This window comes from Dipodomys spectabilis, unplaced genomic scaffold, assembly GCF_019054845.1.
Source record: "Dipodomys spectabilis isolate Male_0828 unplaced genomic scaffold, ASM1905484v1 ptg000069l, whole genome shotgun sequence".
NCBI classification, from domain to species: domain Eukaryota; kingdom Metazoa; phylum Chordata; class Mammalia; order Rodentia; family Heteromyidae; genus Dipodomys; species Dipodomys spectabilis.
Window position 1 is genome coordinate 25,902,650 of NW_024870746.1, and position 12,955 is coordinate 25,915,604.

A 12,955-nucleotide genomic window follows, 5' to 3' on the forward strand; every position below is an offset into this window, starting at 1 on the left:
CTGATCTGGGCAGCTGTAATTTCACACCAATACTGTTTGGGGCCCTGATCTCTGCAGGGGTTTCTCAAATGCTTCCACAGCTTCCTGGAGCGAAGAAGGAAAACTTGGCAGGAGAGGATGCTGCAAACACAGGAAAAGGGTTTCCCCAAGAACTTCATGAGGAAAATGAGAGGAAATGTGTCCTTAAGAACAGCAGAGAGAATGTCCCACCCAAACCACAAGCACTGTTGGCCCCAAGAACCGGACTGCACCCATAAGCTGGAAAGGCAAGGAGAAGTCAGCCATGAAGTCATCGCCCCCACCCGAGGCTGGAGCCCAGTTAGAGTGAACATCCATGTCTACTGTGAGCCTGGGAGAAGTGGAGCCCACCCAGCCCCCCCTCTCAGGGGCCTCCAGGAGGGAAGGGTCTGGGCCACATCCTCAGACAGCAAGGGTAGTGTGGGCAGAGACACCCTTTTTCAGAAACCATTCAGCCCCAGGAAGGGTGGGGCTGCTGGGGCAGGCAGACATCAGGAAGGACTTCCCAGATGTCTGTTGATACCTTGCCAACAGAGGCAGTAGAATCCTCTCCCACACAGATAGTACAAGGCAGAAGTCTCTCAAGGTTGACTGGCAGGCAGTTCATAGGAACAGGGATCAGAATACTTTCGAAGAGCTGGAGGTGCAGCTCAGGGGTAGAGAGCCTGCCAAGTATGCAAAGGGGTTACATTCTCGGCACCCACCACACACACACACACACACACACACACACACACACACACACACACGCAATGCATGTTATAAACATGAACACACACATCTATACATACATCCATGCATATATCATAAACACATGTGTACATGTATGTGCATACACACATATAAATAACAAAAAATACCTTCTGAGTCTTGCTTTAAGGTCCTCAACTAGGTACAAAGGGAAGGGAGTAGGTTAGAGGACCTGTGGGGTGGAGCCAGCTCCTGATGAATGCCACCCTTTCAAGGAGAGTGGAACATTTTCCCTGTTTCTGTATCTCCAGGTTGTTCTCTATCTGCTAGAATCCGCTGAGATAAAGCAATTGAGCCAAGATCAAGGCAAGAAGATACTGGACTAGACAAGGCTCCTTCCTTTCCTCTTTGGCTCTACAAAGCCTGCCTGCCCAGTGGGCAGTTTCTCCAGGGCATGCCTCCCTTTCTCTAGCCCCCTCCCCCCCACCTATACTCTCTGCCTTCTTTGGAAACCTCCAGCTCTGCTCCAGAGAAGAGAAAGCTCCTGGGGCCGCACTCCTCAGCCCTGTGCTCCATCACCTTCTAGACTGCATGCATGCTCTTCCTTCCAAGCAGTCGCACATCCCTAGGGCTCACACCTTGGAGCTAAATGAAAAGAGGGAAAGCTCCACTTCTGAGGGTAGGCACAGTATCAGCCTCAACCCAGGAGGGAGCCGTCTTCTCTCCTGCCCCCGACTGGGGGTTCAACACAAGGGCACTACAAGAAGTTTACAAAAAAAAAAAAAAATCAAGCCAGGAGCCAGGCACAGGTGGCTCACACCTGTCATCCTCAGAAGGCTGAGATTTGAGGATTGAAGTTCAAAGTCAGCCCAGGTAGGAAAGTCAGTGAGAATCTGATCTGCAAGTAACTAGCAAAAAGCCAGATAGTAGAGCTGTGGCTCAAGTGGTACAAAGCCAGCCCTGAGCAAAGAAGCTAAGGAACAGTGCCTAGGCGCTGAGTTCAAGTCCTAGTAGTGGCACTAACTAACTAACTAAATTCAGGGGCTGGGAGTATAGCTCGGTGGTAAAGTGTCTGCCTAGCATATACAAGCTCTGGGTTCCATTCTTGGCACTGGGGGTGGGAGGGAGGTAAAGGGGAGACCAAACTCAAAGCAAGTGACAAAAGTTGCTGAGCTACACTACGTGGAGGGTTCCAGGCGTGGAGGAGGAGGGAAGGGTGGAGTGAGGACTCCTAGGTTTGGAAGGGTTAGCCACATTTTCCCATCAAGATCTTTCTCATCCCTGCCTGTCAGTATCATGCCAGTGAGTCCAGAAGCTAGCTAGCCAAGGGGGTTTGGGTTGGGAAGAAGAATGAGCAGCATGCAGTTGGGCTGGGAAGACTAGGCTGACTACTGTGACAGCCTAATTCAGCCCTAGGCATGAAACTTAAAGCAGACAGGGAAGTTCCCTTCTGGGGAGGAGGGACAGGGAGGGGACTTCCATTCTCCCCTGTCTTTCCCATGTGCCACCACCTCTTCCAGGGTTTATGAGTCCATCCCTGCTACCAAGTACTAAGAATTTCTTTCCCTTTTCCCTCCCTCCTTCTTTCTTCCCTTCTCATCTCTAAGTTTTTTTGCTCAAGGCTAGCATTCTACCTCTTGAGCCACAACTCTACTTGTCTGCCTTTCTGGTGGTGAACTGAAGATAAACATCTCAAAGACTTTCCTACCAGGGCTGGCTTCAAACTTTGATCCTCAGATTTCAGCCTCTTGAGTAGCTATGAGCCACAGGCATTGTTGTTAACAAACTGAGTATACTAGAAATTTCAAGACTGGGGAGTATAGCAAAGTGGTAAAAATAACTTGCCTAGCATGTTTGCGGTCCTCAGTTTAATCCCAAGTACTGTACACAAAATTTTAAAAAATGAGAAAAGAGGCTGGGAATGTGGCTTAGTGGTAGAGTGCTTTACTAGCATGCATGGAGCCCTGGGTTCCATTCCTCAGTACCACATACACAGAAAAAGGCTGAATTAGTGCTGTGGCTCAAGTGGTAGAGTGCTAGCCTTGAGCAAAAGAAGCTCAGGGACAGTGCCCAGACTCTGAGTTCAAGCCCCAGGACTAGCAAAGAGAGAGGGGGGGAAGGAGGGAGGGAGGGAGGGAGGGAGGGAAGAGAGAGAGAGAGATCTGCATTTTGCTCTGAGGAAAAGCCCAGTTCTAGTATATCCCAGCTAGTGGCTACATGACAACTCTTTTAGAATATGCCGTTGTCCTGAAAAGGCATGGTGACAGAATACCATAAAATCCCAGGAGTCTTAAGGGAATGGGAGACATTGATCTAGTGCTGAAGTTAATGAACCACAATCATAATTCAGGCTATCTTCAAACAGATTCTTTTCCTCTTCTGCCATCAAATCCCCAGAGAATCTCAGCTTCCTGCACCCAGAAGCTACTAATAATTATGAAAGCGAAGATGCTTGAACTGTAAGCCAGAAGCATTCAGGAAATGGTACAATCACCATAGAGTGTGGCCATGCTGGAGCTCCCCTGGGTAATTCCTAGATGATACAGGAGTTCCATCTCCAACCTCTATGCCCCTTCCTCTCCATGCAATCCCTCTAGCTGGGTGCTCCCACAATGCCCTGCTCTCCAACATGGCATTCTGATACGGTTTCTGAAACAGCTGCCATTTTCATGCAACTTCTTATAGCCTGGAAGCTCTCCAGAAGGAGGGGCAGAGTCTACCTTGTGGCCCTGGCACCGTGTGGGCATTACATAGTTATGTGTGGCTGAACAGGATTTGTGCCACACCACCACTCTGCAGAGATGAGATGAGATACAGGCAGGTACATGGGAACACAAAGCAGAGCATCCCACCAATGTCTATTGGGAAATTATCTTTAGTCTTTTGAATGATGTTCCATGATTGATGATTTACTATGTATTGAAAACCCTCTTTTTGATGGATATTTCTAGATTTCAAGATTCCCCTGTTTCTGTTGTACTGTGAGGCACAGCATTAATAGGCTAAGAGCTAGAAAACATGAAGCGTTCTATCACATTCTATCTGGTACTAATCCCTCAGGCAGGCCACTGGAATTCTTTAGCCTAGAGAAAGAGAGATGAAGTCTACCTCCATTTAGAGTTGTGTAAATAAGGGTAATAAAACCATGTTAGTGTCAGGAATGGTATAAATCCCAAGTTCCAGGGCCCTTTAGTAGCTATGTCTAAAAAAATTTTAAAAATTCCTGTCAATCTATAATATACTATTGATTCACAGAAAATACAAGGAAAAAGGTCTATATTCTATGAACCATTATCCTCAATATCTATCTTTCTGTCTGTCTGTCTGTCTCTCTCTCTCTCTCTCTCTCTGTCTATTTATTTCTGAATTTTGTTATGTTGCCCAGGCTGTCCTTGAACTCCTGGGCTCAGGCGAATCTCTCAGCTTTGGCTCCCTGAGTAGATGGGCTGACAGGCATGCCACACCGTTCCTGGCTCTAATCTCTTTAATCTATTTCGTCTTGGCATCCAACTAGAAGAAGTCAAGCCCTGGGTAAATAACTTTACTCCTATTATTAGACTGCAGGGGCCTCCTGCAGGTGACAAAATTATGCTAGGCTGTCAGGCACCTGAGTGTGGTCTTCTGTGAACAGGCTAGCTTTTTATAGCACCAGCTCAAGGGGCATCTGCATTTCATGTTGTTGTTCTTCCTGCTGGCCCAACTAAATAGCTCAGGATCAGTCTTGTTGTGGGCAGAGACTCCTATATCTTAGCTGTTCGGTGTCTCCTTTGCTACCACTCTATTTCTCTCACAAACAAAGAGATCACTATTGGAATGAGGGGCTAAAACTTAGCAATGAAAGGTTGCTTCCCGAGCAGATGGATTCTCTAGTTCTGGGACGTGCAGTATGGTAAATCTCATATGAAGACGAGTCAGAAACTAGGTGTAGTAGCAAATACCAGTAATCCCAGAACTCAGGATAAAGCAGAATATCAAGAATCAGAGGCTAGCCTGAGCTACACAGTGAGTCTCAGGCCATACTGAGACCTTGTCTTAAAGAGGATGAAGTATGGCTCAAGTGGAAGCTTGCTTGCCCAGCAAGTGTAAGGCTCCAAGTTCAAACCCTGGGACTATCATTCAAACCAAACCAAGCCAAGCCAAAAAACAACAACAAAAAGACAAAACCAACCAGTAACAACCAAAATTAGGACACATATTTGTGATCTAAGGAAGCTGAATGGCAGGAGGCAACTGTGCCACTTTGGTGTATGGGGAAGCAAACATGGACAGAGTCTGTAGCCAGAGTAGTTCCTGCTGTCAGAAGTGGTGGCTTTTTAACACAGGACTGAAACCAGGAGTAGAAAAGAATCTAGCATCATGTACCGTGCCTATGACAGTTGATTTCCAATGCTGAGAGAAAAGTAGAAAAACGTGCTTGCTTTGGGGATGGGAGCTCCTGGGGAATCAGAAAGTGAACTGTCATAGCTGCATAAAGGGATCTGAAAGATGGAAAGCCTGCATGCATCCTGCTATTAGGACCTCCCCAGGGTACAGCCTATCTGAGCCTCTGAGGTCCACTTTAGGGGAGAAACATCTGACCAAAACAGCATGAAATGAGAAAAAGAAAAGACCCTGCTTCAATTTTTTTTTTTTTTTTGGTCAGTTTGTGGGGCTTCAACTTGGGGCCTGGGCACTGTCCCTGAGCTCTTTTTGCTTGAGGCTAGTGCTCTACCACTTTGAGCCATAGCTCTACTTCTGGCTTTTTTCGTGGTGTGTTGAAGATAAGAGTCTCATAGAGTGGCGCTGTGGCTCAAGGTAGAGCGCTAGCCTTGAGCTGAAGAGCTAAGGGTCAGCACCCAGGCCCAGAGTTCAAGCCCCATGACCGACAAAAAAAAAAGAGCATACACCCGGTGCTGGTGGCTCACATCTATAATACTAGCTACTCAGGAGGCTGAGATCTGAGGATCACGGTTCAAAGCCAGCCTGGGCAGGTAAGTCCATGAGACTCTTATTTCCGATAAACCACCAGAAAACCAGAAGTGGTGCTGTGGCTCAAGTGGTAGAGCTCTCTTCTTGAGCTGCAGAGCTCAGGGACAGCGTCAAGGCGCAGAGTTCAAGCCCTGTGACAAAAAAAAGAAAAAAAAGAAAAAAAAAAAGTCTCATGGACTTTCTTGCCAGGGCCAGCTTTGGACCGTGATCCTCAGATCTCAGCCTCCTGAGTAGCTAGGATTACAGGCGTGAGCCACCAGTGCCTGGCGCTGCTTCAGTCCTGATGGGTGTTTGTAAAGCCTTGTATAATCGCAGTGAAAAGAGGAGGAGGTTGAAACTCACCTTAAGGTCAATACTGCTTCAAAAATTGGTGAATATTTTGAAATGTAGCTGGCAAGAAGTGGGCAATGTCCAAAGGCCTAGGTACCAGTTAGAGGCCAAGACTGCCATCTTAGCTAGATTTCTTTCTTTTCTTATCTTTCTTTCTTTTCCTTCTTTCTTTTCTTTCTTTCTCTCTTTTTTTTTCTTTTTTTCTTTTTTGGTGTGTACATGTGCCAGTACTAGGTAGGGCTTGAACTTATATTGCTTTTTTGTTGAAGGTTGGTGCTCTACCATTTGAGCCACAGCTCCACTTCTGGATTTTTTGGTGGTTAGTTGAAAATAAGAGTCTCATGGACTTTTCTGTGCAGGATGACTTCAAAAGGTGACCCTCAGATCTCAGCCTCTTGAGTCACTAGATTATAGGCATGAGCTACCCACACCTGGCTCAGATCTCTTTTTGAGATTACACCATGAGCAGGGAAGATGGCAGCCTCAGTTGCACATGCAGTAACTGCACCAGATGGAGATAAACACTGCTCTCCACACGCTCTGACTCATGTGCTGGGACACGTCCCCAGACACACGGGTTCTGTTTTAATCTGAGACAACTCATTTATTGAATCCCTACTATAAATTTGGACTTGTGTAAACATTATATTCTTTAATTCCAATATCTCTAGGAGCTAGATATCACTAATATTATTTTTTAAAGAAGAAATAGATTCAGGAAGGCTGAGTGAACTCTTCAGTATTATTCTGCTAGTAAATGACTGAGGCAGGAATACATGAAGCTGGATTCTTTAGATTCTCCCTTAAAAATAGATTAAGAAGAGCTATATTAGCTTGCTACTAAGGAGGCTGAGACCTAGAGGATGGAACTTCAAAGCTAGCAAGAGTAGAAAAGTCAAAAGGCTCCATCTCCAAAACAACCAGCAAAAAGCCAGGCTGGAGGCATGGCCCAAGTGATAGAGTACCAGCTGAGCAAACAAGTCAGAGTGAAAGTGAGAGGCCCTGAGTTCAAACTGTGGTATTGGCCAAAAAGAAAAGAAAAGAAAGTTTATTAGACTAAGTGGAGTGGCTTATGACTATACTCTGCAGCTCTGGAGGATGAGAATTAGAGACCAGACAAAAGGCTAGTGAGACCTTCATCTCAACAAACAATCTGGGAGGGGGTACACATCTATAGTTGCACCTATTCAGTAGGATTATGGTCTGAGGCTAGCCCTAGGCAAAACTGTTAAAACTCTAAGGGGTGGGGGGGAAGGGGGGGGAGAATGGAAAAATAACCTAAGGGCATGGCTTAAGTAGTAGATCACCTTCCTAGGAAGTACAAGGCCTTGGGTTCAAAAGCCTAGTACATACATACAAAAAAAGTGTATCAGGCAGGTTCAAAAAATTTCATTGATAATACATGACAAAAAACAGATATGGTGGACACAACTATATATACCTTAAGATTTACCATCCTACATCTGTGTACAGTCCAATAAAGTGTCAGATGGCTAGATGGAGAACTAGAGGAAGAACTGTGTCTTAAACTGTTTTGTAGTCAAAGACCGATATAGAATAAAGAACTTGAGTATTTACCAATAAAAGAGTTGGTATCATAAATAATTTATAAATTAAACATCCTCCTTTCTGTATACTGATACAGAAAAAATAATAAGGGGAAAAATGGTCTTCAGCTGGGCACTGGTGGCTCATGCCTATAATCCTAGCTATTCAGGAGGCTGAGATATGAGGATCCTGGTTTGAGGTCAGCCCAGAGAAGGAAAGTCCCAGATTAACCACTGAAAGGCTGGAAGTAGAGCTGTGGCTCAAGTGGTAGAGCACTAGCCTTGAGCAAAAAAGCTCAGGGACCGTGTCCAGGCCTGAGTTCAAGCCCTGTGACTGACCAAAAAATATGTTTTTAGAGGATACTACAGTCCCTAAACATCAGCAATGTGGGGCCAACCCTCCTCTCCAGGCTTTAGACTTCATACTTTTCCACCAGGCAAAAACATATTAGTTGGCTTACCAGAAATGTACCTTCTCTAGAAGCTGGAAAATTCTATTTTGAAACACTAGCCTTCTTTTCCCAACTGCCCACCCCTAAAATGGCCTTTACCTTCCACAGGAGAGGTTTTCAGTTTAGCGCAGAGATTGGCGACATTTCCATAGCGGACATTGATATGGTTCAGGGCATCCGTTGAACGTAGTTCCATGAGCTTCCTTAGTTCCATCAACGTACAACCAAATTCCCCATCACGGCTCTCAGTTACTGAGTTAGCCGGCACACTTTGTCCCGAGGAGCTCGTCATTTTGCCTGCAGTTACTAGTCCCTCAACCACAGAAGATGTGAGGTTTTCTTTTCAACTGGCCAGTGTCACCTGTGTTCTTGTCCCCACTTCTTTCTGTTTCTTCCTTTTTTCTGGGGGCCCAGTTACAAAACAGACGGACTATATCTTGTTCAGGAAGCTTCAGAATAGAAACCCCAAATCTAGATCCTTTCTTCTGAAGCCTGACAGGGGAGGGGGGAGGAAGAGGATGGGGGAACTGAGTAGAAGATGGACTTTGTGTCACGATGATTGGTGTCCCCCCCTGGAAGGGGGTGGTGATGGAAGTAGCTGTCCAGGGCAGGTAGGTTCCTAGCTTAGACTGATGTGGCCAGATGGAGGTGTAAACAGGATGAGCATGTTACCATGGAGGCAACCTTAGCAACAATCAGCAACGGTGGTGGTAGAGCGTCAGCAGAAGGAGGAAGAGGAGGGCTCCCTGGATACAGATGGCAACTGGATCTCTGGAATAAAAATTCAAAGACAGACAAAAAGAAATGATTAGAACAGCCATGAGGATCTAGGGTCTGCCAGGGCAAAAGGTAGTCAGTCATTGTAGCACAAGGGTTGAGGCCTATGCCAAGTGACCTGACCACAAGAGGCCCCAATGATGAAATAACTGAAACAGAGAGGTTATTTTAGATAATCCGTCTTCAGGCCTTACGTCTCTCATCCCAACCACATCAATCCCTCAATTTCAATGTTTCAGTGTTTCCATTTCTAATGTTCTGTCTGAGGGATCTGGCCTTACCTGTAAGAGGTGAGAAGAGATTAGGAAGGCAGTCCAGACCCAAGTGATCTAGAAGGTAGCCTGCCAGGGTGCCACCCTCTCCCCTGCTCCACATTCTTCCCCGCCCCAAACACAGACATTTACAAACCAGAAAGGTGTCCCAATAGAAGATCCCTCAATCCACCAAGGTCCCTTAGAACAGCCTGTCCTCAGCTGTATGGAAACTTGCTGTCTGAGACAGTTATCAGCCAATGAGGTTGGGGCTTGGGGGCTAAGCCTACCCTCCTCCCTTTCCCAGAGGCTTCTGGGGTGGGGTGGAGGGGGAAGAAAAAATGAAATGCTCTGGCAGTTTATGATACAAGGTGGAATCTTTTTTTTCCCCTTTCTAAAGGAGATAGATATAGTTCTGAGGAGTGAAGATAGTGGGTATGCAGCTTATGAGAGTTAAAGTTTCTACAGTGTGTGAAGGATAAGGGAGCTATCAGCTCAGCTAGAGCACAGAGCCCCTGCAAGGTCATCAGGAGAGAGAGAAGCTGGCCTGCACATAAGGGACGCTGGGGGGGTCACATCATGATGCGTGTATATACATCAGACAGGGGCAGGCATCTCTCCTGAGCAAGACAAGTGGCATTTTACATACATGCTCACTAAGGCATGGGGATGGAGCTATGGGTGAGGCGGGCAGAAGACGGAGCTGAGCTCTGTTCTCAGCTTCAGAGAGGTGCTGGCAGTGTGTCACATCAGAGGCACTGTCACACACCCACCATTCAGTATAAGGGGCTCTTCCTGAGGCCCTGGATACAAAGTCCTGATTGTCTGCTATAGGCTGATCCAGAAACAGACACAGCAGGTCAAGCTGTTCAGTTATGAGAGGGAGGCAAGGATCCCCTGGTTGGCTTATCTAATAAACACAACATTTTATCAGTGAATTTCCCCCCAAATCATAATGGCCAGAGTCTGGTTTCCAGTAGGTTCCTCTGGAACATAGATTTTTACACCCCTCTCTCTTTCAACATGCCTCTGCCACCTTGCCTACTGTTCGATATACAAAGATTTAAGCGAGCAGGGTTTTGTCTGTTTTAAATATATTTTAGATGCCATCAGGGAATCCTGGGGAACAAAATGAGAGAAGAACCTGAGCCATGGTTCAGCGTCTCTTCATTTAGCCTGGTATTGAAACAGGCAGGAGGGTAATCTGTTTTTATTCACTGCCCGTAGAAAGCGGATGAGGATGAGATGAGAGAGAGAGACAGAGAGAGAGAAAGAGAAAAAGAGAGACGCTGAGAGAGACAGAGAGAGAAAGACAGACAGAGACAGAGAGATCATATTCACATAATTTTATTCCATTTTATCTATCTGTCTGTCTGTCTGTCCGGTATTAAAGTTTGAAACCTCTTACTCTCTCAGGTTCACAGCTCCAGTTCCATGTTCAATTTTATTAGTTACTGTTGATCTTTCATTATGCCTCATTTATAAATTAATCTTAGATATGTTATGCTTAGGAAAAATATGGTATGTATAGGCTCATATTATCAATAGTTTCAAACATCCACTGAGTTATCTTGGAACACAATCCAGTGGATCAGGAAGAAGGACTGTACCCAAGACTTTCTCTCACTTTAGCTTCTTCTCCAAGCCTGAAAGGAGGGGGAGGGGACCATACCAGCGAGAAGCAAATCTTGATCCTTAATTAGAACTCAACCTTTCAAAAAAGATGCTAGTCCAGGAACTAGTGGCTCACACCTGTAATCCTGGCTACTCAGGAGGCTGAGATCTGAGGATCACAGTTCAAAGCCAGCCCAGGCAAAGAAATCTGAGAGATTATCTCTGATGAACCAGCAAAATGCTGAAAGTAAAGTTATGACTCAAGTAGCAGACCTCCAGCCTTGAGCAGAAAAGCCAAAGAAGATGTTGGGAAACTAAGACTTGGAAGGTGTGACTTGTTTTGTGTCACCGCTTGATGAACACAGTGTGATTTTTTCCCTACTTGCTCCCTAGTGCCTACAAGAAAACTTAACACACAGTGGCCACTCCGTTGACATTTTCTTTTTTTTTTCTTTTAATTTTATTTATTTATTTTTTTGGGGGGGTCCGGTCGTGGGGCCTGAACTCTGGGCCTGGGCACTGTCCCTCAGCTCTTCAGCTCAAGGCTAGCACTCTACCACTTGAGTCACAGCACCACTTCTAGCTTTTTTCTTTTTGCTTATGTGGTGCTGAGGAATCGAACCCAGGGCCTCATGCATGCAAGGCAAGTGCTCTACCACTGAGCCACCTTCCCAGCCCCTCCGTTGACATTTTCTAGGTCACTTCAGATGCAGAATCAGGTGTGCCCTTTCCCGCTGGCAAGTCCCTTCACCTTCTGCAGACTAGTTCCTTGCAAACTCTTTGCAACTGGGAAACGAATCACATTATCTGAAGAAAGTAATACGTGAAAATAGTATTTTAGATTTAAAAAATTCTTAGAAAGATGTCTAATGCCACTCAGGTAAGGGGTGGGGGGCAAGCTTCATTTGATCTGAAGGCAGTCTTTTTGACTTCTCCCTTTAAGGAGAAGACCTCTCCTCCAAAGAATGGAAAATTCCAAGGCAGTTTTCTTCACAATAGCCATTAATTAGGTTATAACTATTAGCAATGGCCTCTGGCAGATACAATCGAGGGACTGTAGAGTAAAAGAAGGCATAGTTTGAGTCCAGATTCCTTGCCATAGGTACCAAAGGAGAGAGAGAGTCTTCCTCTCACATAGGGAACAGACTGGAAAGGGTGCATGAGAAGAAAAGCCATGGGTCTGAAGCCTGAATGTGGAAATGGCTGAGGTGTGGTGGCTGTGGGATCAAATGGGCAGCGAGTGGTTAAGGTGGACTCTCCACAGATCTGTTGAAGTAAGGAGGTTTACCATGGTGTCCAGACTTCTCTCCGATCCCTCTGAAATATGAGCTCTTTGCAACTGCTGAGCTTGCCTGGCCCCTAACCTTATTAGGCAACTGCCGAGGCACAATCTGCCCACAGCCTTTCAGCCAGGCAGGGAGGCGCACTACCTCTGTCAGGTCAGTTAATCATTTGGTGAAAGGTATTCTGGGTAAGGTATGTTCTCACTCCTGTGTCTGGCTTTTTGCCAGCCTAGGGGTTGAGAGGATACAGGGGTGAACTCTCCCATCCCTCCTCCTGTGGCAAAAAAATTATGTGACATTGTATCCTTTTAATTATTTTCCTCTTAAAGTGCTGTAACATGTTCTATAATTTGTAGATAACACGTAAAATAGGCATTCTTGACAGGACCCTGCTGAGAGCTGACTGCTGACTTCTGACCCCCAATACAGGGAGGCCCAAGAGAGAAAAGTGATGGGTCTTTGGCAAGTCAAGGCCTTGACTGCCTGGTGATCTTTCTTTTTCTTCTTCTCATTCCTATGTCTCTTCTTTCCCTCCCTCCCTCCCTCCCTCCCTCCCTTCCTTCCTTCTTTCCTTCCTTATTTCTTTTCCTTCCTTCCTTCTTTTCCTTCCTTCCTCCCTCCCTCCCTCCTTTCTTTTTGTGCTACTACTAGGGCTTGAATTCAAGACCTTTCTCTCTTGAGCCACAGCTCTACTTCTGGCTTTTTTTCTGGTTAATTAGCAATAAGAATCTCCCTGGGCTGGGAAGGTGGCTCAGTGGTAAGAGTGCTTGCTTTGCATTCATGAGGTCCTGGGTTCAATTCCTAAGCACCACATAAACAGAAAAAGCTGAAGCGGCACTGTGGCTCAAGTGGTAAGAGTGCTAGCCTTGAGCTGAAGAGCTGAGAGACAGTACCTAGGCCCAGAGTTCAGGCTCCAGGACTGACAAAAAAAAGTCTCCCTGATTTTTCTGCCCCAGCTGACTTTGAACAGGGATCCTCGGATCTCAGCCTCCTGAGTAGCTAAGGTTATAGGCGTGAGCCACCAG

At 46.0% G+C, this 12,955-nt stretch overlaps 1 protein-coding gene across 6 annotated transcripts in view; it reads right to left on the reverse strand.

The window, feature by feature from the left end:
• Positions 1 to 12,955, reverse strand: part of Atp2b4 (ATPase plasma membrane Ca2+ transporting 4) — a 108,253-nt gene that overhangs the window by 54,101 nt on the left and 41,197 nt on the right. For 3 of the 6 annotated variants that reach the window (XR_006147689.1, XM_042681398.1, XM_042681402.1), the window contains exons 1-2: positions 9,187 to 9,330; positions 8,105 to 8,776 (exon numbers count right to left, since the gene is read on the reverse strand). Coding sequence is in view for 5 of the 6 variants with exons in the window: in XM_042681398.1 (XP_042537332.1) it covers positions 8,105 to 8,297 (193 nt within the window). In the remaining variant the exon portion in view is untranslated. Of the gene's footprint in view, positions 1 to 8,104; positions 8,777 to 9,063; positions 9,151 to 9,186; positions 9,331 to 12,955 lie in introns of those variants that run through there. The other 3 variants (XM_042681399.1, XM_042681401.1, XM_042681400.1) reach the window with 3 other exon arrangements.